Below are 26,835 nucleotides of genomic sequence, written 5' to 3' on the forward strand. Positions count from 1 at the left end.
TGTAAAGTGAAGTGTTTCGTTTTGAAAATGTCACACACACCATGCCTATTGACCTTTTTATAATTCGCTTGATCTTCAGTTTGTTTTGCATGAACTTCATTTGGCCTATTTTTCACTTTATTTGGTAGCTTATGTTTCCAGCACAGCCCACAATGCGGTTTCAGTACCTGCTGATAGCGGTTCAGAGGGACACACACATATCGGCTTGCAAAGATTCAAGTTTCACGCTTATACCGACATCAACGCCGTCACCCTCAGCATGTCGCAGATTGCTAAGTAACCAAGCCAAGGCACCGACTAGTTAAGCCGTAGATCCGCGTCATAAAGCCGCAATGCATTCTGGAATTTGGTGTTGAAAGATTTGCTGGTTCACCTGCTTTTACTCGGGATTTCGCAGTGTAATCTTGTGACTTCAGCGTACAGATTTGGTAACAATATTAGAAATATTTTACAATAAATGTGTCTGCAGGAACTAGTAACTAGGACATAGTGCAATGATGAAGGCAAATAACGAAAAATAATATATTGTGTGTGTATTTTGACATTTGTCTTAAATGGAAATTCTGTTGTCATCGATACCATGTTCATTGCTGAACGATATCTAACTAAAAACAAAACAGTCTGGGAGGTAACAAATATAGTACAGCCTTTCTCAACTTGTACCTTGTTTGTCTGATCGCTCATAGATTATGCCAATTTAATCTTGGAAACCAACTATTAAATTGCTAAGGGACTGTATGCACACGCACATGCTTACACACACATACACACTTTCACTGTGGATGCAAAGTGTAGAGTTGCTCATGCCGGTTGATATTGTGTTGCTTTCACGACTGCAGCATGTGGTTGTAATGTGAGCTCCATTCACCCCTCCTTCTTTTTTCTGCAAACCCCTGAAGACATATAGATATACAGTGATGAAAGGACACAATTAACTCAGTGATCCCTAAGGAGCCAGGCATTCCATTAAGCCCGAGTGTTTACTGTAGAAGTGAAGATACAAGATCATATTTGAGTGAGAGCAGGAAGTGGGCAAAGTTGCTAAATGCACACCACTCCAATTTTCCTCAGGCTCTCCGGCGAGATCAGTGAGCCAGCTCTTTTAAAGAGCACCTGACCACCACAGCTCGACTAAATGCTTTTGTTAAATCATGATGCATAGCATGAAGTGCTTGACTTTTTTTATTTGCATGGGCTGTGGATAATAGTCCATCTCTTTCTAAGAAGCCATGCATGATTCGGATCTGAAATGGTATCATTAATGGGATCTTGCTCTGCATGCACTAGTGACCGGAGAATTTTTGTTTTCACTATGCACCTTATGGTACTATTTGAACCACACAGCAGCTATTCTTTTCAGTCCATTTCTCAGTGCAGACACAGGATGATTCTCTGTTTCAACCAAGAGCCCACAGGGTGAAACAGGTCACCACCACAGCCCACAATCGGACTGCCTTTAGTGTGCCTGCCTTTAGTGTGACCTGCCATTCCACAAGAAGCCGTCTCATCTTCATGGGCTTTGCTATGCTTCAGGCCTTGAGCAAATCCAGAGATTCTTTGTTTGCTTTGTATTCTTTGTTTACAGTTGCACCCATATGCAATGCATCAATGAGACACCTGACTTTTCCAGCCGTATGTAGTTCTGTTGAAGGTACACAATTGTATAGGATGTCTTTAGATACGGTAGCATTACATGTTACATAAGACATCTATCTATCTATCTATCTATCTATCTATCTATCTATCTATCTATCTATCTATCTATCTATCTATCTATCTATCTATCTATCTATCTATCCATCTATCCATCTATATAGATATAAAAGTGCAAATTATATGGAATGTAATGGCATGACAATAGCAAACCCAAAAACAGAACACCTGGGATAAATTGGAAATGGAAATGCTGATTGCACCACAGGATTCCTCACCCTACATCAATACTTGACTTCTTTACTAACACCCTAATGGCTGAATGAACACACATCTCCTCAAGTACGCAAAGCTTTAGTGCCGCATCTTCCCAGAATAGTGGAGGTTATAACAGCAAATAGGGACTAAATGTGGAATGGGATTTTTAAAAAGCAAAGTCAAATCTCGTGGTCAGGCCACAAACTTTTGTCCATATAATGTGTCATTTTCTGTTCTTTTCTCAGTACAAGAAAATGTTTAAAAACTCCATGAGTTTTGGAAATCACACACACAAAAAAACAAGTCAGATGAAGCCCTGGTATGGCTTTTGGTCTTTGAACCTTTGTCTTGATCCTGGTCCTTCATTTCTACAATAAAGAAAGAGGGAATTGGGAAATGAGTTTTATAATGTGTCACATGCGAAAGCTAAACCTGGCTTAATGTAAAAAACACAAACAAGAACCAAATAACACCAAGTAATTACTTTTATATTTCTTTCGAATGCTGTTTTAACCCTATAATTATAATGGTTTCATAGAGGTGAAAACGTCGAGCCATAGACTTCTATTATCTACAGGAAACGTGACTAAAGAAATCCGACTCTCTGGCCGTAGTTAGCTAGTTTGCTGATGTGGATTTTTTGATGAGCTGCATACTTTTGTGGGAGCAATATAAATTAGGCATGTTTACTAGCTAAGCTAAGCCTGTTACATTTTTGGTTATAATTGATATGATAGTTAGCTTGGCTAGTTTGTTGGCTTTGAAAGGTCTGATTCAGTAGCATGTGTTTTTAAAAACATGAGCACGCAACCATTTCTGCCACCCAGTAGCACAACAACTCCGCGTTGCATGACGTCTTTGACTCGCGGGCCTACAGACTCGTCAAAAGCAATTCATGGCTATACGCGATTGCATTTCTTATTCACCCTGAGGCATGTCCTAATTATGTGTGGGAACGTTATATCCATTGGTCTGCCACAACAACCAAAAAAAGCCTTATTCCTTGTTTTTCCTCACTTCCTCAGTGCACCTACTCTATCATTCTGTTTTGTTCATTCTCTGTTTCGTCGTCTTAAAGGTTAGCCCTTCATTTCTCTTCCTCTGCTGTCTTTGCCTCCATTCATCCTGTCTGTGCACCAACACTTTTTTTTTTTTTCTCCCCCCAACCATTACACTGAGTGCATGATGCGTAATCTAATTAAAGGCCATTTGAAAGCAGGGGCCATAAGGATTAGGACGGATTTAAAGATGTCATCAGAAAGTGTCGGTTGGATTCATGAGGATGCAACGATTTTTACTTAAAATCGTTTTCCAGAGATAACGCTAACATCAAGTAATCATGTTAACTAAGTGCCTTATGATGTCATGGATGATGAGTATGCGTGTACGTTTGCCTTCATTGAAAAAGATTGATAAACAATACTGAATTTGGTTTGGCAAGTGGACTTTTTTTTTTTTTTTCTCAGACACCGAACGCTAGGACAAGTTGCTGAGGATGGACACGCACGCACACACAAAAACCTAGACACAAAGGCGCCATTACATATATATTCACTGAGTGTTGGGATTGCTCTCACAGGCACTGATAGGACATAACCTTAACGCTCAGATAACCTTAAGCTCAACACACACTCATACTTATGCAGGAAAATCTTGGTAACACTTACCGTCCTTGAGGAACCTTAAAGAGACAATAGACGTCACAGGATGCAGAAATAAATGAAATGCACAAGAGTCATGGAAACTTCTATAAGGGACTGAAACAATGCCATACTTCCACAACTGGAAGTAAACCGAGATGCTGTAAAAACAGCATATTTTATTGGATTTTAGTAGAAAACAAGTAGAATAAGGGCCAGCAAAATGTTACAGTGGGACTATTTAGAGCATGGTTGTGCATCCATGATCTATTTTAGGCTCATAATTGAAGAAATAAATATAGTCACCCATGAGTAAAGGAAATTACCTTTTTTTTTTTTTTTTTTATATACATATATCTAAGGTCCCCTGGTGGTCTAGTGGTTAAGATGCAGCGCTCCCACCGCTGCGACCCGGGTTCGATTCCCGGTCAGGGAACCATCCCCAGCCACTCTTAGTGCCGGTCCCAAGCCCGGATAAATTGGGGAGGGTTGCGTTAGGAAGGGCATCCAGCGTAAAACATGTGCCAAATCAAACGTGCGGAGGATCCGCTGTGGCGACCCCTAACGGGAGAAGCCGAAAAGAAAGATATACATATATCTAAATTTTACTTTTTCATATATAACTTTTTTTCCCCAATTTGCCAAACGTATTGAAATCTTTCTCATATCTGGATCAGGAATGTGTCCCAAGGTTGCAATGGACTTTTAACAGGAAACCTGGCAAGCACTTCACACCCTATGTAGGCTGCCAAATTGGGAGCCAAGGTTGGGAAAAAATGACTGTGTGCGTGTTTACGATTCCTGTCTGTTCCCCCCCTACAAGACACATGTCTAATAAAAAAATTATTTATTTATTCATTTAACTAATTTTATATAAAGCAGCAGTTATAGTTTCTAATTAGGATAGAAATAAATAATCGAGAGATTCAGAGACCCATGGGAGTCCCAAGACTGCATTTAGAGAACCACTATTTTTGAGACTACAGGAGATTCAGATGGAGGATGTAGCATTTTATAAATCATTTTATTCCCTCCTGGACCACAAGCAGAAACCAAACTACTTAATGCAGTACATCACTAAACCCATTGTCCATTTTTCCCCATGTGCCACAATACAGAGTTTGTTGTGTTCTTCCTATTTATTCTTGGTTTTACACAAGGTTTGTCATGGTTATTAGGTTGTGACCTCTTCATCCTGTTGACCTACAGAGGTCAGACTCAACCACCGCCAACCAATACTGAGGGAATAACAGGGTCAAGTAATCGCAATACATTGTGTTCCTTGTATAAATTTGCCAAATGTCCCCTAGACCCCAACAGATGGTATTCACCGCTTTATAGTTCACTGATGTATATAGGATGACCTTGTGCTCAGTGTTTATGCTAGCATCCATTGTGTGCTACTTGATGTTTCTGGATGTTTTGAGCAATTATTCTCCATCAGATGGAGAAGATGGAGAGTGGTTGGTTCAGAAAGAACATCCAAAAAACATTTTTCATCATCCATCATTTCCATTTCAGTCAAATCGCAAAATGATTCTGTTTGTCAGTAAAACATGATGAGGAGATTGTGCATGGTAAATATCATATGATGAAGCAATGAAAATGCATTCATAAATTTAAGGATCGTGAAGTAGAAAACAAGGAAGCACCTGTTTTAGGTTCAGTTCGAAAATATTATTAGAAACTATACTTAACCTTATTCGATTGAGGAGTTCTGTTATTAACTTGTTATAAAGGAGTTAATTACTTAGTTCATTAGAAGTTAGGAGATTTCTTCAAATAGGCGACTAGTCGTTTTTTTACTTACTAACTAGGTATCATTTAAGTAATTAACACACCACTTCGTTAAGCCCAAGATGTTTTCTGGTTTTTCATCATTCATTTTTATGACCATCCATTATCTGGATTGGACGGATGAGAGTCCTTGGAGAAATTCTATCCTTTCATTGGTGTTATGGCAGTTTCTCTCATGAACAAGTTCAAAATTGACATTCAATTCAATTCATTTTTATTTGTATAGCGCTTTTAACATCGTCTCAAAGCAGCTTTACATAGATAATGTGGTGATAAAAAAATGAATGTTCTTTATAAGTGTAAGTTTGTCCATGATGAGCGAGCCGGTGGCGAGTGTGGCAAGGAAAAACTCCCCGAGATAGCTTAAGGAAGAAACCTTGAGAGGTACCAGACTCAAGAGGGAACCCATCCTCATCTGGGTTGCACCGAGTGTCCATTTATTGCAGATATACGATGGGATGCAGTGATGGTGATCAGGAGCAAGCTGTAGTCCTGAGTCAATGTAGCAGACTGTTACCATTAGCTACAGTCCAAATCCATGACATGACCCCGAAGCCTGATGAGGGTCCTCTGCCATATTGTTCTGCTATATTATAAGTAAATGTCTGATTTAATTTGAATGCATTGAAAACATCACAATTGATTTGTCTGTGATTTTTGTTAAGATAATTACCATTTTGTGGAATTTACATCACCCAGAGAGGTTTTCAGGGTATATCTCTAGTGATAGGAAAATATCATCACGACTGGCAAAACACATACATGCATCTACCTGCTGCGGCTGGGTGTTGCCTGGCCGCATGACTTTACACAACTTTACTCCATCTACTGGTCAGAAGCGGTATGGAATGCAGAGAGGAATACATGGCTTTGAAAAGCATGCACTCTTCCAAATGTTTGAGCCCTCTAAAATCGCCCCGCTCCTACCCCGGGCTGCCTGCATAACCGAGCATATTTTGGAGGGTTACATTCTTACAGAACAAAAGAATTGGTGCAAAGCATCCAACCTTCGTCACAATAAGCACATTTTTCAAAGGGCAACTTAAAATCTCATGCTAATCCATGCTGTTCTATCCATGTACCATGATTACCACAAATTGTTTAATTATGATTTGCTTCCTTTAGTTATTGTAAGAGAAAAAAATACCTGACCTCACGATATCTTAATAAATTTAAGGGCTGAATTACATCTAATAAAATGCCATTAAATAAACATTATAGTGTCTCATGTGATGCCATGGCCCAGTCTGAGCTGTGTGTGTATGTACATGTGTGTGCCATGTTCAGGATGGAAAGCTGACCAAGGCTGAGCAGCAGCGCTTCAAAGAGGAAGCCGAAATGCTAAAAGGCCTGCAGCACCCAAACATCGTGCGCTTCTACGACTTCTGGGAGTCGACCGTCCGAGGAAAGAAGTGCATCGTCCTCGTCACGGAGCTCATGACCTCCGGTACACTTAAAACGTCAGTATCCACACGTCGCAATGAATCAGACACTCATGTTATTTATACTCTAAAGGCTACAGCGACAGAGTCGGGGACCTTGTCTTCAGCGAGTTTAGTTTCTATGGTGACGTGCTGTAAGCTGTTCTGCTATAAACCCATTCTTGATCACATGACTGACTAACACTTGCCAGTTCAAATTCATTATAAACATCCGGATATTTTTTTTTATGTAGGTATTGTGAAAGAAAAAAAAAAGGTGTTCAAACAGGATGTTAAAATGTTTATTATGCTGTAACCTGTTCTGCCTGATTGCTCTGTGCTTTTCAGGTACCTTAAGCGCTTTAAGGTTATGAAGCCGAAGGTGTTGCGCAGCTGGTGCAGGCAAATCCTGAAGGGTCTGCATTTTCTGCACACGCGTACGCCGCCCATCGTGCACCGTGACCTAAAGTGCGACAACATTTTTATCACAGGCCCCACAGGCTCAGTGAAGATCGGTGACCTAGGCCTGGCTACGCTCATGAGGACCTCCTTTGCTAAGAGTGTGATCGGTGCGTTCCCGGTTTTACTTGTGACGTAGATTTGTTTTCATTACTGCTGTTGTAACAACCCTACAGCTGTAATCACTGTAGCTGCCACGTATTTAATCTGCGGTGATTATGCGGTGGCTTTGCTGCCAATTCGTGTTTTGTTCGCACGTCTTTTCTGTTTAAATCCAAAGTCCTCGCTCGTTGCTTTTTTTGTTCAGCATTTATTCCAGCTCGACATTATCGATTTTTGTGTGCTTGCTCACACTGCTGTCAATAACTTATTGATTTTGAAGCTAATTGTTAGGGGTAGTTCAAATGTTCACAACAGAAAAAGCAATAAATACTTGGGTGTGTATTGTCCATTTCCTAATATCATGTGGAATTGCAAGCTTTCACTTTCAACGAGCGATAGACAAGTATCTGATGTAGAGGGATGGGTAATTGTGTATGCGAACGCTATATTATATTTGAATGTGTTCTCACTGGAATTCAATATAGTACTGCTGATCTCAATATAGTACTGCTGCGAGTACATGTTTCGTATTCAGCAGATATATTTCTTATAAAAGGACTCGAATTCTAACTATGGTTTCGTTGCTCAGGTACCCCAGAGTTCATGGCCCCAGAAATGTATGAAGAACACTATGATGAGTCTGTGGACGTCTATGCCTTTGGCATGTGCATGCTTGAGATGGCTACATCCGAGTATCCTTATTCTGAGTGCCAAAATGCCGCTCAGATCTACCGCAAGGTCACCAGTGTAAGGCTCAATGGAAGCAAATGGTTTTCATTATTGCTTTTGTACTGAATGTTTTGATTTGGTTTAAAATGTTTGTACCAATTCTGCCTAATTCTTGATTACAAACGGACGCCTTCTACCGAAAATGAACGACAGACTTCATGTTTGCAGGGGATCAAGCCGGCTAGTTTTAATAAAGTGAACGATCCAGAAATCAAAGAGATCATCGAGGGCTGCATTCGGCAGAACCGATGCGAGCGGTAAGCGCATATTTTTAAAAAATCTCTTTTTCTTATAGCATGCAGAAATGTTACGCATCATATAAGTAATGCCGTTCCATTATGGCTGTTTTCCACTTAGGCTTTCCATTAAGGACCTGCTCAACCATACTTTCTTTGGCGAGGACACAGGTGTGCGAGTGGAGTTGGCGGAAGAGGACACGGGCAGTCAGGATTGTTTGGCATTGCGCATTTGGGTGGAGGAGCCTAAAAAACTGAAGGGCAAGCATAAGGACAATGAGGCCATCGAGTTCAGCTACAACCTGGAGAATGACAGCGCAGAGGAAGTTGCATTAGAGATGGTGAGGGAGCCATGAAATAAATAGAAATTGCTTTAGTAATACTTTTGAGATATTCGATTTAGCAGCAGCACATTTTGGAGTTAGCATTTATTCTCCTGCACTTTCTAGGTCAAGTCTGGGTTTTTCCATGAGAGTGACGCAAAGGTGGTGGGAAAGTCAATCCGAGACAAGATAACTCAGATTAAGAAGTTCCGGGCAACGCGACAACAGCGAACCCTAGAGGAAAGGCGGGACTCTGCTTTGGCTCCTGTTTCCGTCACCACTAGTTATACTTCTTTCCCCTCTTCCTTGGGTCCTGGGGCTTCTGTAGTTCCTACTGCTGCCACTCTGGGCATCACTGGGGGGCACAGGGAGGGAGAGGACCTGTCAGAGGTGGAGCAACACACCCGACAACAGATCCCCATGAACAACACACAAGGCCTAATAGGTGCTGTTTACAGACATCTCACTTGTCTTATGAGACCTTGAATGTGCAACTTTATATGACGATTATTTCTTTTTTCAATCATATGACATCAAGTAGTTGTTTTCCATGCATTTTTCAGAAACGGAGAACCTCTCTGCAATTAGTGGAGAACCATTTTCTTCTGCAGGAGACTCTGGGATCTCTTTTGCTAACACACAGACCAGCTATCCCACTGGAACATCTGTACGTATTGCCCTAATAAAAGTCACAACACAGGTCACGTCTTGTACAATGCAGCAATTTTCCCTTGTAATTGACTTCACTGTATCCAGTTGTTCTTACTCTTTATTTGCTTCAATTGGAGAACTGGACACAGTGTACTTCAGATTTATGTATTTGTCCAGGCAGACTTGATAATGATGGAAAGGTACATTCATTAGTATATTATAATATATACATTAGTTGTTTTGTCATATGGGATATATGGTGCCGTTTGTGCATACAGTATAAAATATATATTATGAAGTAGTGCTAATGTTACGCATACAGCCACTGTGTTTTGAGGGGTGTATATAATATTAGTAAAACACAAATTTATTCCATTGAATTTCCATATTGGTATTTTGCGAACTCTTTGCTGCTCTGAGGTTTTCCGTCATGACACAACGCTATGCAATGCAAAAGCGAATCACGGCAGTGTGTGATGCACACTGTGAAAAACAGCATTCTATTAATTATGCATTTTAATGCGTTTTCACTGTGTGAACACCAGAGGTCCCACTCTGCTCAACCTTTAGAATTCAAATATCCAACGAGCACTCTGGGTCTGATTGCTCTGGGTCATAATGATTGTCATACATTATGCTATATTTGGTTACACAACCATGTTATAACACTTAAAAAGAACTCTATCTGAAGTCTAACCCCAAGAAAAAAGTTGCAGAACTTTGGTATTTTAGACAGCTTTTGAGTCTCTTTCAGAAATATCAGATATTTTCCCTGAGTCAAAGACTGTTTATAAAATTTAATCTATTTTTAGTTTATTCAAATTATTTTCAAAGATTTTGGATAACTAAACAGAAACTAATCGAATCGTGAAGCCAATATATTAATCCAAATTGATCAGAATGTATTGTTTACACTTCTAATAGTGTCACTTTATTATATATAATGGTGGGATTTAAGAGCATTCATGTTTAAGCAATCCAAACCAAGCCAAATAAACTTGGTATAGTGATTTTAAACATGTATTGACACTGTGCAAGTTCACAGCATATACAGCCATTCGAATTTATTTTATAATCCTTAAAAATATATTAGTTTCTTATCTTTTATACAGCATATGCAGCGTTTCTGCAGGTTTCACTCAAATTCAAGACCTTTTTAAGACCATTAAGAATTAGAGGCCTGAAAGTAAAAAATTTTCCAATTTATTTTTAAATTGTAAACTTTTTTAGACTTAGAAACCTTTTAGAAACCCTGACATATTTTGTCAATTGTATAAAACGTTTATTTTATTGGGTTTATTTGTTTATTGATTTATTTTTTCGCAATTTTAAGTTATCTAAATGATCATGTACATTCAATTTGTACATGCATCATTTAGAGGCCTTGGATTTGTTTTCATTAAAAAAAAATTGATGATATGCACTGTTTTTGACGCATTTTGATAGCATGCACTGAGCCTTAGGTTCTACATTGTCCTCTTACCCTTGGATGATTAATGATCCATACTAATCCGTATTCTTACATTTTTCCCCTTTCCTTTCCACATGCTGTCTCCAATGATTGCCATATTCATACTTGCCTGCAGTCACTGGCCCCACATCCCACAGATATAACACAAGCGGCACTTCCCCAACCAGGCGAGGCAGTCACTTCTCATGCTCCTCTTATACACACACAGTCATACTTAAACCCAGTTTCACCCCAGGCCTCCATTAGTATTCTTTCTGCAGACCCAATAAGATCATCTTTAAGCAACTTGATGCCACAAAATAAACAGAGCCAGCATAACATTGCCCCTCTGCCACAAACTGAAATTTTGCCCCAACAAATGGCAGTTCAACCACAACATCAGGTAGTTTTGGATCTGCAGACTACATTGCTACAACAGCCACCAACATCATTACAACAGATGGAGCAAATTCAAAAACAGGGGATATCAATTCAACAGCCCCCTACTTCAGCTGGAATGTCACAACAGCAGATAGAGAATGCACAGTTAGTTCTGCAGGAGCAGCAGCTGCAGTCAAGTGTCTCACAGCAACAATATATACTAACCCATCAACAGCAGACTTTGGTGCACCCTCAGCAGATAGATCCACAGCAACAGGTATATGCACAACAATCAGCAGGAGTACCAAAACCACAGCAGTCTGTAATTCAACAACAGGTCCAACGGAAAGCCTCCATTCAGCAACTCTCAATGGAACAACAGCAGGACCTGCAATTGTTGCAACACCACCATCAACAATTGTATGTGCAATGTCATGCTGAACCCCAAAATGTAGCCATGATGCACTCAACTCCCCCACAGTTACCACTTGCAGAGCAACAACAAACAGTTCAAAGTATACAGAATATGGAGCAGCAGAACCAACATCAAATATATTCACAACAACAGATAGGGCAGCAAGAGAAGCCAATTCCAATACAACACCAGAATTCTGTAGTGACGCAGCAGATGGAGCAACAGAATCCACCATTGTTGCAGCAAGTACAGCAGCAAGCTATTTTACAACCGGCAGGGGAGCAGCAGCAGCAGCAACAACAGCAGGCACTAATGCAGCAGCACTTGGAGCAACAAGAAGCTATGTTGCTACAACAGCAAATAATTCTACAGCAACAGCATTTTGAACGGCAGTCTTTATCACAGAAAAATCAACCATATTTAGAATATCAGAACCTGCTATTACCACAACAACAGACAGAACAACAGTCACAACAATTAGAGCAAGAGGCTTTATTACAGAAGCTAGAACAACAGCAAAATCAAGTTTTTTTACAACATGTTCAGCTCCTTCAACAGCAACAGCAATTAGAGCAAAGTCAAAAGCAGCACCAAATAGATCAGCAGCAGAGTTTACTACGTCAGCAAAAGCTTGAACAGCAGCAGCAGTCTGTATTGCAGAACATTTCGCAACTTCAGATGCAGCAGCAATCTGAGCAACAAGCATTTCAGCTACATATTGACCAACAGCAGCATATATTGGTACAACAACAGAGAGAATTACAGATGCAACAGCAGGTTCTTATACAACAACAACAACAACAACAACAACAACAACAACAAAATACAGAGTCACAGCAGGCACTACCCAACCAAAACCAGGAAAAGGAACGATTTCAGCAAGCTTTATTTTTACAAAAGCAACATAGGGACCAGCAAGCTGTAATTCTTGAGACGGTTCAACAGCAGCAGCCTGCTTTAAATGAGCAGCAACCAGATCAGCAGCAAGCTGTATTTTTTCAACAGCAAAAACAGTTGAGCCAACAAGTACCTCTTGGGCAACATCACGGTGGACAACAGCAAGCTTCTACTATTGACATTGTTCAACAGCAACAACAGAATCTACTTAAACAACAGCAGGAGCAACAACATCTTCAACAGCAACCTTTATTTTTACAACAAAATCAACAGCTGGACCAGCAAGTAGCCCCTGTGCAGTCTATTCAGAAACAGGGTTTGCTCAGTCAACAGCAGGATCAGCAGCTTCAACAGCAAGCTTTGTTTTTACAACAGCCAAGCCAACAAGTAGGCCTTGGGCAAAATCACAGTGGACAACAGCAAACTGTTACTCTTCAGTCTGTTCAGCAGCAGGCTCTACTGAGGCAACAGCAGGACCAGCAGCACCTTCAGCAGCAAGCATTGTTTTTACAACAACAACAACAGTCAAACCAACATGTAGTCCCTGGGCAACATCACAGTGGACAACAGCAAGCTGCTACTATTAACATTGTTCAACAGCAACAGCAGAATCTACTTAAACAACAGCAAGAGCAACAACATCTTCAACAGCAAGCTTTATTTTTACACCAGAATCAACATTTGGACCAACAAGTAGCCCCTGTGCAGCAACATAGTAGGCAACAGCAAACCGTAAGTCTTGAGACTGTTCAACAGCAGCAGCAGATTTTACTTCAGCATGAGCAGCAGCAAGCTTTGTTACTACAACAGCCCCTTCAGTCGGAAAAAAATGTTACTCAACACAAAGCAGAGCAACAAACTGTCCTTTCTGGGCAGCAAGATGGAATTTCGGTTATAGAGTCGCAAGTAACCACTGGTGCTCAGTCATCATCACAAATGATTACTTCCCAAATTTCAAGTCAGTTACAAGCCCCTGTACACACTGACCAACATGCACTGACTCTGTCAGCACCTCAGGCTCAAGGTCCAATACAACAAGGTGATGCATTACAAATGCATAGTCAAACTCCTTTACAGCCCCACAGTCTCTCAGCACCACAATCTGCAAGTTCATCCGTAGCACAGACTAACGCGATTCACATGGCGTTTCCGATTCCAATACAGAGACAGGATTCAGCTCAGCCACAAGTACATTCCCAGGCATATGTCACAAGTGAATCACAGACTCAAATGATTGTACAGGGACAGAATCTTCAAGCTCAAGTTATGCCACATCACCCTGTTCTTTGTCAAGTTCCAGGGATACCAGCATCAACTCCAATATCAAACCAAATTCAGTCTCAAGTTCAGGCCCCTTCTGCCTTGCATACAGTGCAGTATCTTCATACCCCACAACTCGGTCAACACACTATTCAGCCAGTGCAAATTGATTTTACACAAGGTGCAAAGCATCAACAACATCAGTATCGGCGAATGGTTTTGTCTCCAGTAACAGTGCCAACTACCATTGCTGTGTCCGCAGGTACTGTAGTTCCTGCCACAGTACCTACCACACAGCAGTACTTACAGCAGACTGGTCAGGCTCAAAATCAAGTTCAAGCACAGACACAGCCTGCCCTGCAGGGACAGCAACAGCCGAGTGGCATCACTCTTCAGACTGCCATGCAGCCTATATCCCATGTGCAGCCCAAAATGATTCAACAGTATGAACAGCAACCACACCAAATCCAACAGTTGCAGCAGCAACCAGTACAGCTTCAGGTTCAGGCCCAGATTTTGTCGTCTATTCAGCAACCTCCACCATCCCACCAAACTGCTGTGGCTCTAGATCTCAACCAACAGTCATCTCCTTTATCATCCACTTTGCACCCTGGTGTGGCATCACAAAACTTACAAAGGGAAGCCTGTCAAACACAAGTTCAGACTGCAGCACTTTATAGTCATGCTGTAGCAGGCCTACCACCTTCCCCACAACATCAGCCCCAGTCAATCTTGCTTTCCCATTCTCACAGCCAGACATGTACTCAGTCACAGGCACATCCCCACATACAAACACATGTGCAATCACAGGCTCAATCACATGCAGACATGTACACTGAGACTGCAGGCACATCTGTGCAGCCACTGTATTCTCAGGTTGCCCTGCAATCCCTGCAGATAACCTCCAGCCCATCTCATACGTCCCTCAACAGTACCAACTTATCAGGCTCCCACCTTGCCCCCACTGCTTCAGAAGTCCTCGTGCCGGCTGAAACACAGCTAAGCCAGGCTGGGCTAAACAATATAGTTCCTTCCCTGCCTCCTACCAGTGCTTCACAGCTCCCCGGTTCTAATGGCACTGCCCTTCCCTCAAACTTACTGGCAGACTGTGACCCTGCATTGTCGGGCATTGCACAGGTACAAATGCTTATCCTTATCAATGTAACATTTATTGTAACTGTGCTTTAAGACATCCTGTACCAGCAAATATTATAAACAATTATCTCAATTTAAATTATTTGAAAAGCAAATTAACATTTCTGTTTGGTACCCTATGATTTTAACTTAACATCCACTAAATCAAACATATACTTACAGATTTAAGCTTGCTATTTCTCAAAGCTTTGTGTCTATAGATTTTGTAGAGTTTTGCTTTTGCTTTTTTTAATGGAATTTTTATATTAGCAGTTTAGCTGATTGCCTTCTTTTCTGTTGGTATTTTTTTTCCCCCCTGTATTTATGTTTGTTTGTCTCTTCAACTAAACGAATAGGAGAGCCCAAACCAATCTACCAACCGACATTCTTTAGTAGGGTATGTTTCAGACACTTAAGTTCCTATCTTTTGAACTCATGTGTTAGGAACTTTTCTTTGATATCTTTTCAAAGATTTATATAGAGTTGGTTTTTTTTTGTTTGTCAATTTTTGCTTCCAGCTCTACTCTAGTCAGTAAAGATGACTCTCCATTACCCTTAATTAATGGAAAGCTGGAAAAATTAAAGACTCAACGCAGGTCTTCTTACCAACGGCCTGAGAGAGCCACTCACTTTCAGCTGACCATGCTGCAGGTAAACATTAGTTCTTTTGAAAAAAATTTTCCTGTATTTTTCATTGCAGAAAATTTATTAATTAGCTATAGCAATTATCAGAAGAAAAAATACTGTTTTTGCATTTTCAGGTGTCAAACACTGGCGAAAACATGGTGGAGTGCCAGCTCGAAACTCACAGTAACAAGATGGTCACGTTCAAATTTGATATCGAGGAAGATGCACCTGAAGATATAGCGGATTACATGGTTTGATTTGTATACATTTTGGTTTATGTGGTTTTGAACATATTGTTATTGAGCATGGAATTTTAAATAAATGTTTTTCTCTTTGCTCGATAAATGAAAGCAATTTTTTTTGCTATTTCCAATAAGTGCAATAGAAAAAATGTTTGCTACTCTTCCCGTCAAGCCTGTTTTGCCTTCTTGGTTCCTGGCCATGAACAGCTGTTTCATCAGATTTGAACTTGCAATCTTGCAATGATGCCACAACCATCTGTGATTAGGAGCTAGAAAACAAATTGGGCTCCTCCAAAATTTCTTCTTTGCCAGTCACAGCAACTTTAGCCATTTATGGAGATGTATTGAGCAAATGTCTGTAAAAGATATACTTATAAAAGTTCTTATGTATAAGACTTCTATAAACCCTTAGAATGTGTTATGTTGCCATTTAATGCTGTGTCTGTTTCTGAATTCACATGTTCACTATCACTGACTAGTATCTGTCATTTGATTGGGAGAGCTGGCTGATGAAAATGAATTAGCAGGTGACTTATTTGGTAAAGAAAATGGAATAAAAGTGCGTTAATGAGATTTTTTGTGTGGATGTGCTCCATAGGTCGAAGAGGACTTTGTCCTTGAAACAGAGAAAGAAAAGTTTGTAGAGGACATGAGGTCTATAGTGAAGAAATCCCAGGAGATCCTTAGCACTCAGTCAAAGGTCTGGGTTGTTTCATTATTGTACAATTATATAAAAAAAAAAAAAAAAAGTGTGCACTCTTTTTAAGGGGCACCATATGAGGAAAGAGAATGGAAACTATGAAATAAATAAATTCTATGCTTAGTTCTTTTCTTGATTATTAAAATTCATCTAATACATTTAGGTTTGTTGAGGTCAAGTTCCAGTTTTCTTGCAATGCTCCTCTCTTTCTCTTTCTTGCCATCACTTTCTCTTTCAGAATGGATCTTCAGAGCAGCTACATGTAAGCACTCCATCAAGTTCTACAGGTGAGTGTATTGAATGTCCGTTGTAGATTGGGTTGATAATTCACTTTACTATTTACACTTTTGTTAGGTTGCAGCCTAATACTACACTTTTGAATTGAATTTTTATTCTTAATCTACACTCACTTACCCCATATCTGGAAATATCACATTTGAATAAGTATTTGGACCCTATGCAACAAAACTTGAAAATGTAATTAGGTGTCCTGTTGCCTCCTATTAATCTGGATTGTTGCTGAGATGTTTCTAAACCTTCATTGGAGTCTATCTGTGGAGAAGTTTTTTGATTGGTCATGATTTGGAAAGGCTCACACCTCTCTATAGAAGGCCTCACAGCTGACATTGCATATCAGAACAAAAAACAATGGTCACTCTGACTGGGCTTCAGAGATCCTCTTTGGAAATAGCACAAACATCCAGAAGGACAACTATCACTGCAGCCCTAAAACAATCTGGGTTATATGGCTAGTGGCTAGACGGAAGCCTCTGCTTTGTTTGGAACTGGCACCTCTCATCAGCTCCCCAAAACCATCCCAAAAGTAAAGCATTATGCTGTGGGAGTGTTTTTTTTTTTGTAGCAAGGACTTGGCAACTGGTCAGGGTCAAGGGAAAGTTGAATGGAGCAAAGTACAGAGATATTCTTAATAAATACCTGTTCCACAGCATTCAGGACTGTGCTGAAGGTTCACCTTCCTTCATAACAAAAGCCCAAGCCCAAAACAATACACGAGTGGTTTAGGAAAAATTCTGTGAATGTCCTCCAGCAGCCCAGCCAGAGCCCTGAATTAAACCCGATTGATCATCTCCAGAATGATCTGAAAGTGGCTGTCTCTCGACGGTCCCCATACAACCTGACCCATCTTGAGAAGATTTGCCATTAAGAATTGCAGAATATCCCCCAATCCAGGGGTGCAAAGCTTGTTGCGTCATACCCAAAAACATTCCGAGGCTGTAATTGCTGCCAAAGGTGCTATAACTGAGTATTGAATAATGGCTCTAAATACTTTATTTATTTTTTAACAAAAATATTATAGTTTACTAAATAATATTTTAAATGTCGAATCTAAATAAGAAGCTGAGTCCTCTTGGGCAGGTTTTAATTTAGAAATTGGTTAGATTGATTATGTTGCTGCATTTTTTCTTTTCCCATTTGTGGTTTTCTGTCTCTTCTATTATTTTAGACTCTGCCCCTCAGTCTTCTCCAGTGGGTCGCTGGCGATTTTTCATTAATCAGACAATTCGTCATCGTGACTCCCAGTCTAATCGTGAAGTCTCCACTCCATCACCAGCAGAGGAGAACCAGGGCCTGATTGAGCGAGGTACAGAACTAGCAATTTTTCTTCTTTAATTGGCTTTGAGTTTGTTTTATAGGACAAGGATTAAAATTATTTAAATAAATAATGAACATGTACAATTTCAAACATTCACTTAAGCCTTAAGTTTTACTGTGTGCAATTCACACTGTAACAGACTGTACAGTAACATGTATGTCTTTATGTCAGATTAAACAATAAAAATAGATTTGTTTAATATTAATTGCCTTAATACTGCTTGAAACCTATTTTTCTCATTTGCTGTAGCTTCAGACCATGAGGATTCGCAGTACTCAGAAGCTCTGCCTGGAGTACGTTTTTCTCCATCCTTACTTCCAGTGTCCTCTGTTCCTCCCTCTACTGTATCTGTACAAACTTTGGGTCCTGCTGTCTCTGTTCCTCCCTCCACTGTGTCCGTCCAAACCTCGGGGCCTGCTGTCTCTATTTTTGGTACGACTACCTTGGACTCCACCATCTCTGTTCCAGCAAAACTAAACATGTCTCCAGGAGATGCAGTCATGCAAGACATAGGTTTTGCAACCACTAACCAAGCCACAGCATCCAATCAAGCCTCTTCATTTCAAGTTACAGCCCCTCCTGTAGCTGATCATATCCATCCCTTTGCATCTAGCAAGGATATGAGCTTTGGATCCAGTTTTGGTGTAGGTTCTGAGGATGCTGCTTCTATAGTGCAAAGCATGCCTGAAGATCAAACACCACTCTCTGACAATTTGTCTCAGACCACTATGCCTTCTTGCATGTTAAATCAAGGGGAACAAGTGCAGCAACTGCAGCATTTATCCCAATTACCAACAATGCAGAAACCTAAAATGCTGCAGCATGGACTGCAAACTCAACCACTCACAGAAGCCTATTTGCTTCAGCCTCCGAAGGGAAACACTGATGAATCGCAGATGCAGCAACAGCTTCTGTTACAGCAACAACAGTTGCTACAGACAAAGCCGCAGGCATCACTGCCTCAGTACACCGCCTATAACAAACTTTCTTCAACCTCAGAGCAAAAGACACAGCTCTGTCAAGCTGAGCATCCAGCATCTCATTTCCATCCAGTGCAACAATCAATTCTACAGCAAATCCCATACCAACAGGCACAGTCAGACCTTCCAATGGATTCACTATGTCAGCAGAGTGTCCACTTACAGTCACAGATGGAACAAATACAGTTGCCTGGTGTTGTGCAGCAGCAGGCAGTTCCACTGCAGCAGTATGTACAGCAACAGGAAACGGTGTTGCAGTCTGAAGAACTGACCCTGCAGTCGCAGCAAAAGTCAGAAATGCAAGAACCCACACTAAATAGAGTACAGGTGCAGTCATTGATTTTGAATCAGGCTACTCTTGAGGAAAAACAACCTCAGCCCAAGCTAGAGCAGGTGCCTCAGCCTGCATCCCTGCTTGGCCAGAAGCAGCTCTCTATCCAACATTTTGAATCGGAGCTCACTTTGGTCCAGGGCACTACCACAGATGACACTTCCAGCCAGTCAGCTTCTTTGCAACAACTCTCTGATGCCTCTCTCCCCCCTCTGTCACTCTCGGAGACAGCTTTGCCAGCTCTGGCTCATGTTCTCTCCCCTTCTCCTGCCCAGCCTTCTTCAGTAGCTGAGTCAGACAGTGAGGGCCCCCCAAAAATTGAGTTTGTTGACAACCGTATAAAGACACTGGATGAGAAGCTGAGGAATCTGCTCTACCAGGAGCACACCGGTAGTGGGGCCACCATCTCCACCCACACTCCCGACCTTCCTTCCTCCACATCTACAGCTGCTATATCAACCAAGGGAGAGGAGTCATCAGAGTCTTGCCACACACTGCCACCCTCCACCTACTCACTTCCTCCTGCCTGCTCTTCAGAACCCTCTCCACATTCCTCTTCTAGCACCACCTCCACCACCACTTCTTGCTCTTCCTCCACTTCATCAGACAGAGAAAGGGAGAAAACAGGAGATGATTTCCTCAGCCAGAGTGCTCCAACCCACTCCATTGCTGTGGAGCACCAGCCAGCCTCATCCTTCTCCTCTACATCCCCACCCTGCTCCCTCCTTCCCTCTCCACAGGAGACTGTGCCTGGACCTATAGCTCCACTCAGTGAATCTACAGTCCTTGTAAGTTTGGTCTGCTACAGAAAAAAAAAATAAAGAAGCAGTCTGGTCTGGTTTTGGCTGCCATCTGATCTTATACTATATATAAACAACAAATTCCCTAATTGTTTGTTTGTTATTGAAATTAATTCACAATTTGGATTAGTGTACATATGTCACTCTTGCTATGCAAACTTCATACCAATGACTATATATGGGTGGATATCCTAACTGGTTTAAACTGAATCAAACATGTCTCTGAAGCCCTCTAGTGGCTGAGTGCAGTACTATTTTATTTAAACTCATCCCATATTCTCCTTGGGTGAGAATACTTACCCAGATACTTTAATATACAAAAAATTGTGTTTTTCGCATTGTTTTAATAGATATATTGTAGATGTCAACTATTGTATTGGCAAAGTGTTGGCATAAACCAGAGCAGCTAACACTAACTGAATTTTATTTAAATCAGTTTACAATAGACTGTATTACCTTAGCTAATACTGGAAATTACCTTTTAATATTAACCAGTCACTCCTTTTTTTTTAATGAAGCACAAAGAGCATTAATTAGAACACTTCTCCATTCTAGATGAGAGCCATCACTATATGATGCTGGCATGAAACTTGTGTGTACATCCTGCAAGGCTAACTTGTTTTTGTCCCACTGTGCAAACGCAGTCAACATTTCGACTTTTATTTTGATTAAGTTTAATACTGTCAAATAGTACTATGCTGTCCACCCATATATTAATATTAGTCATTGATTTATACTCTTTATCATGTGCATGTGCTTCCCGGATTGTATTTCTGACATCACAATGTCTTCCTCTTCCACCCTTTTACCGTGTATACCCAGGCTGTCCCCTCCCCTTCTGACAGTGTCGCCGTAGATGCCCTCCAGCCTTCCTTCTCCCAGCAGTCCCTTGCACCAGCAGCCGGACAGCAGCAGCACAATGAAGGAGGTGGATATTTTGGCCTAAACCTGACTTGTCCTAGTATCAGAAATCCTGTTAGCAAGAAATCCTGGACTCGCAAATTCAAAAGCTGGGCGTGCAAACTGCGCCACTCCACCAGCTTGTTCAAGAAGCCCAGAGTCCAGCAAGGTAGCGTCTGTACAGAGTGCAAGCGAGAGCGAGTGAGGGGTGTGGGTGGGCTACGCCATTAACTGAATGTGCAGATAATATAGCATATATAACTGACCCCTTACCTTGCTAGATAGGGATTGTCTAATTTAATCATTAATATTCATTAATCCTAATGACTGTCTAGGATGTGATGTGATTGTCACTGTTTCTGGTCGCACTGATACCACTAAATTAATTTAAATTCCCACTACATATTAAAAGAGATTTTCCACCTTTAGAGCCACTGTCCTGTACCTTTTCAAATTTACCTAATCTGATTTCTCAGCTCAATGACTTCATGAATTCCTCATGAGCCAGATCATGTTTTAGAGCTGGGCTTGAGTATGTACAGGGCAGTGGTTGCCCAGCCTATAGCTCCCAACTCCATAATTTATAGATGCAAGTTTGGCTTTTTAGCTATTGCTTATTTTTAAGTTGGTGTATATTGAATTTTTTGTTGAATTTAACTTCTTTTAATTTGTTTGCATGGGTTACCCAGGTGTAAAAACAGTACAGTGTAGGAACCAGATTGAGTATTCAAGTTTCAAGTTCAGCCCACCTCATCCTGCCCCTCACTTGCCTGCACAGTTCGGCTACCCATCTCACAGGTTCTACTATTCCCCCCCCCCGTACATATGATGACACTGAAAAGTTTACACCTGTAAAGAAGCTTGGCTTTGCACCGTCCGTATTTGGTGCCTAAGCGAAGCTTTACATGAACAGCAGCAGGTGTAAACTTCAGTAGTACAAGTAACATTGTAAGTTGAAATCAGTAAGTAAAATCATTTTGGCACAAGTATGTAATAAAACAGTCAGTTCCTCTGTGTAGCACTGAAATATTCATATTTGCTGTGGTTCACTTTCCGTCATTTATTTTCAGTTAACGCAGATCATATGGGATACTACTTCACTGCATGTCTGGTTTAAGACACGCTTGTAAAGTCAGTAACATGGTGACATAAGGGATCGCATCAGCTGTATGCTTTCCATTTATGTGATAAAGCCACTAGCTATTTGCGCTTCTTTCTCAGCCAGCAGATTTTTGTCTAAAAAGTCTCCTAGCTGCATTTAGAATGTTCATTTAGTATAAACGTGTGGTCAAGTCTTTGTATATTATATACAGTATATTGGCAACCAGGCCATGTTTTTATCAAGGCAAATCACAATGCTTGCCCATTTGTCTTCAAATGTGCATACTGGGTATGCTGAAATGCAGCCTGGATGCGTATTAATTCCTTTTTGGATATTCATACTCTTTCATGGAAGGTGAAGGCTAAATGCTTCATTTTTAAAGATAATTTTTAGGAACCAGAGGGGGAGCATAAGCAATTTTGATTTCTCTCCAGAGTAGCCTCTCACAATTTTAATGAATGACCAAGACTGTCGCTTGGATGGTAAGACCCTATTAGAGGCTTACTCTGTTTTTTTTTTACTCTGTGCATTATTCTGCCCCCTTAGTTACAGCTCCAGAAGATATGAATATACTACATGTTCCATACTACCATACTACAAGTGACTACTGTAAGGCAGATGGTGTTGATGGAAGTTATTTAGCTGAAATCACACAATTTATTGAGTCTTACAGGCCAAAACAGATGTTCATCCAGACATGTAGAGGTGTAATATCCCATACTACCTGTGTTCTATGTTGTACCTCTCTTTCAAGCTATGATGTTCAGTTGCTAATGCCTTAAATTATTGGCAGTAGACTCTTTACTGATCTGCACAGTGTGTAAGTCCTTACTTCTTTGACCATCAAAGGATTGCTGACCAGATATTATGTATTAGCCCAAACATTAACAGAGCTTTTTCTGATTTGAATACTCCATGTGTTAACATGCAAACATACATTATATGAATCCTTGTATATGTTTAAGGTATGTACGTGTGTATAGGTGATACTCTATCAAGTAAAAAAAAAAATCAAGGGGCAGTTTAAGGACATAGATCGGTATGATGCAGTATATACACACAGCCAACATGCTTTGGATCTGTACTGTTTATAGACATCACGCACTACATTCGGTTTCCATTTAGTGTTATTTACAGCTGCCATCCCTGTGTGTGTGTGTGTGTGTGTCTGTGGTTGAAATGGGAGGAGAAGGGATACATACTTCTCTTGATGCTTATACGTTACTGCTTTTCATGAATTTCCTACACTAATCATATTTTCTGTTTGAGCATTTTACTTTTCACAAAGCAACTTTTCAGCATGACAATCTGTATAACCTCAATATTCTTGTAGCAATGTTCTGTGTGTAAAGTACTATATAGTCATTTTTACTGCTTTGAAAATTAATCGGTGGTGGTGGTATTGTGCATTTGAAAAGAATTCACAGCACTTCCCTTTTTCCACATTTTGTTATGTTACAGCTTTATTCCAAAATTGATAAAAATGTATTATATTCCTCAAAATTCTACAATGATCCCTACAAAATCCCATAATGACAACACGAGGGAACGGGTTTGAAATATTTGCCTGTGTATAAAAATGTAAAAAATGTACATGACTATTTACAGCCTTTACTCAATATTTTGTTGAAGTACCTTTGACATCAATTACGGCCTCAGGCCTTTTTGAGTATGATGCTACAAGCTGTAGCTACAAAATGTGAAAAGTGAAACACTGTGAATACTTTCCAGGATGCACTGTACATGGTAGTTCTCATGCTAAAAGTGTGTGCTGAACTTCACAGTTTTTTCAACATATACATATATATGTGTGTTGTTTATGGATTGTATGTATTTGTCCTGTTCCACTGTTTTGTATCCATGTGTGTATTTGTTAGAATTAGAGTGTGAGTGTTGGGATTTTTTTCCATCAGGCCAGAGATGGCATTATTCTTATCACTTCATATTCTTTCTTTCTCTTCTGGGCAGATGAGAATGCTGGCAGAGTGAAAGAGGACAGCGAGACTCCCTCGGTTACACAGCCTTGTTTGCACAGAGGACGTTTCCAGGTGCCGCCTCTCTCTGCTGTCCAATTTACACATAAATAAGAGCGATGATTAATAATCATGTATTTCCAACTTATTACATTTTTTAATCAGCTTGCCAGTACAAAATTATGAAATTTCTTTTAGTGTTTCACTGTAAAATACACTTTCCCGTCCTGATAAAACCTTATTTCAATACATTTTCACCTAAATAAAGGCCAAATTAACTATCACTATGTCATTCAAATACCGCTTTGCTTAGATGGCAACAATAAGACTTGGCTAAACAGTTCACAGGTTGCAAAATCCAAACACAGATTCATGCCACACCAAGGAAAAAGAAAAGCCAGTTTTTCTAAGATGCCCATATAGCAACAGGAATTCAAGCTTGGGCCTTTATGCTGTGTACTTTGTGTCTCAAGCTGCAACATGTCCAGCCTTGCCAGACTTCTGCGAATGTTGGGCACATCCCTCCCTGAAAAGACCAAGGCGAGGCTAAATTAGTTTGTCGTCTGAAAGCTGTTGTTGGGGACGCCAAATACACCATCGCGTGTTGTTTTCTATCAGCTGAATGCTGGCACAGCACCCTTGGAGACAGTTCCGTTGGACACTATCCTATCCAGATGTGTCTCTGTGAGGTTTCGGGTGCCACTCATGTAGGCATGGAAGTAACTGGAGTATAGTACTCACATGCAGTCCAACCAAAGAAATGATTTAGAACTCCTGGTACTCCTCCTGGCCTTGAAACAGTTTCTGGAACAAGTGGTGGTCTATTTAACCCACAATGGGAGGATGCAGTCTCATTATTTGTACATTTTGGCACACAGTATGATAGTGTGGGTCCAGTCACTTATAGGTCTGGGATTCTCAGTCACTGCTGTTATCAGTGGGCATTTTAATTAAATGAAAGTGAAACAGCACAGAAAGGTGGTGAATCATAAATGGATGCCCTTTGCGAAAAGCACCGTGTTCGCCACAAGGAGGAGTTCTTTGTTTTGTTTTTTTTTTTGCTCTATAAGGAAGAACTAATGGAAGTGGACGCACTAGCCCACTCATAAACATGAGTTCTGTCATCTTTCAGACTTTTGGCCAGGGTAAGAGACAGGTGGGTTTCAATGCTGACCGAGATCGATTGTGTTTTTCATTGAACCATGTATTGGAAGTTCAATACTCCCCTAGTGCTAGTGCTAACTTTTAAAGAATTACAGAGAAAAACTCTGTTTGAAAATGCAGGCTAAATATAGGATTAAAAGATAATAAGCTGCAAAAATCACATTTTAGCCTTGAAGATGGCAGAAAAAGAGGTGCATGATGTTTGTTCTTCTTCATCCAGGTGACTCCAGTCACTCAGCCCGAGGACCTGACTGCTACAGCAGAGCAGGATCATAAGAACGTTCCCAAGACTGTGGGACGCTTTTCCATAATGAAAGCAGAGGAGAAAGAGGAGCAGTTCACTGACAGCTCGCCTGCTTCTCCAGACCTGGAAAAGAATAGGAGGAAGACAAAAGCGAAGGACGGAGTAAAGGAAGAAAGAACAGTGCCAGTGGGCTTCCACCACCCAACACGTAGCCACACGCACTCTCCGACAGGAAGCAGTGACGATGAGAGTGAGGTGGAGGATGAGGGCCTGAGGAGGGAACTGCAAAAGCTTAGAGAAAAGTAAAGCAGGAATTGTAAAAATGGAAATGAATGTAAAATTCTTATAAATTACATTTTCATTTACATTCTTTACAAGGATTTGTCTAAATAATGTTTTCATTTTAAGCCAATTTTGTATTAAATATGGCTTTTCTCTTGCCTCTTGTGCTCTTCCTGGTTCTCTCACTCTTCCACAGACATATTAAGGAGGTGGTGTCGTTACAGGCACAGCAGAAACAAGAACTACAGGAGCTCTACAGGCAATTGCGCAGTCTCAAAGATTGCTATCATTCCCCTTCAGCTCCTGCAACATCTCTGACCATTTCCCCCCGCCGACCCCGACCCCCAAAGCCTAAACCTCGCACACGTCCTCACTCCCACATTGACAACAACGGTGTCTCGCACCAAGGTGCTTCTTTTGGAAGATTGTGGTTCATGAGAAGTACAGGTTTAGAGTAATGTCTGGACTGAGAATATCCATAAGCAATAACTTTAGGCTAGTTTGGAATGTTACTGTGATTTTCTCTGAATTAACCTAACACGTGATTACTTATTACTCTCAGGTTCTCTTCAGCATTCGAGCAGTTACTCCGGTGAAGAGCCGAACCAGTTACTCTCTTACAGCAAATCTGAGAAAACAGCTGCACCGACCTCAAAAACAGGTAACCAACAGAAATCAGCACAACACTAAAAGCTCAGCTGAGCTCAGTGCGCAGTAAAAGTTGCCCAAATGCTAATTTTTACTACTCGACCAAAAATAAAATAGTCGAATTACAGTAAAGATTTGTTACAGTATGGGCATTTTATATTAAAATGTATTTACAAATACATTTACTATACATTTCCCAGTGCAGTTTTGGGCAGTTGATTTTGTGTGGTGGGACGTTTGACTGTGCAGGTAGGACGTTTTGAATACAAGGTGAGAGAGGCTATATTAAGATGTGCAGAGGGACATGGAGTGTATGGATAAAAGAATGCTGAGGATGGAGCTGCCAGGCAGGAGGAAAGGAAAGGAAGGCGGAGGAGGAGGTTTATGGATATGATGAGGGAGGACATGCAGGTGGTTAATT

At 40.7% G+C, this 26,835-nt stretch overlaps 1 protein-coding gene across 9 annotated transcripts in view; it reads left to right on the top strand.

Annotated features, from left to right (window-relative positions):
* Positions 1 to 26,835, top strand: part of wnk3 (WNK lysine deficient protein kinase 3) — a 55,329-nt gene that overhangs the window by 25,709 nt on the left and 2,785 nt on the right. For 2 of the 9 annotated variants that reach the window (XM_083570455.1, XM_083570456.1), the window contains exons 4-23: positions 6,636 to 6,808; positions 7,118 to 7,338; positions 7,920 to 8,077; positions 8,228 to 8,316; positions 8,417 to 8,636; positions 8,745 to 9,063; positions 9,182 to 9,285; positions 10,856 to 14,809; positions 15,163 to 15,203; positions 15,325 to 15,457; positions 15,568 to 15,684; positions 16,274 to 16,375; positions 16,614 to 16,662; positions 17,841 to 17,978; positions 18,240 to 20,089; positions 20,924 to 21,170; positions 24,072 to 24,151; positions 25,461 to 25,786; positions 25,963 to 26,174; positions 26,329 to 26,427. In XM_083570455.1, the coding sequence (XP_083426581.1) occupies positions 6,636 to 6,808; positions 7,118 to 7,338; positions 7,920 to 8,077; positions 8,228 to 8,316; positions 8,417 to 8,636; positions 8,745 to 9,063; positions 9,182 to 9,285; positions 10,856 to 14,809; positions 15,163 to 15,203; positions 15,325 to 15,457; positions 15,568 to 15,684; positions 16,274 to 16,375; positions 16,614 to 16,662; positions 17,841 to 17,978; positions 18,240 to 20,089; positions 20,924 to 21,170; positions 24,072 to 24,151; positions 25,461 to 25,786; positions 25,963 to 26,174; positions 26,329 to 26,427 (8,632 nt within the window). Of the gene's footprint in view, positions 1 to 6,635; positions 6,809 to 7,117; positions 7,339 to 7,919; positions 8,078 to 8,227; positions 8,317 to 8,416; positions 8,637 to 8,744; positions 9,064 to 9,181; positions 9,286 to 10,855; positions 14,810 to 15,162; positions 15,204 to 15,324; positions 15,458 to 15,567; positions 15,685 to 16,273; positions 16,376 to 16,613; positions 16,663 to 17,840; positions 17,979 to 18,239; positions 20,090 to 20,923; positions 21,171 to 21,690; positions 21,950 to 24,071; positions 24,152 to 25,460; positions 25,787 to 25,962; positions 26,175 to 26,328; positions 26,428 to 26,835 lie in introns of those variants that run through there. The other 7 variants (XM_083570458.1, XM_083570459.1, XM_083570457.1 and 4 more) reach the window with 7 other exon arrangements.

Source organism: Silurus aristotelis, assembly GCF_946808225.1.
Source record: "Silurus aristotelis genome assembly, chromosome: 19".
Taxonomy (NCBI): domain Eukaryota; kingdom Metazoa; phylum Chordata; class Actinopteri; order Siluriformes; family Siluridae; genus Silurus; species Silurus aristotelis.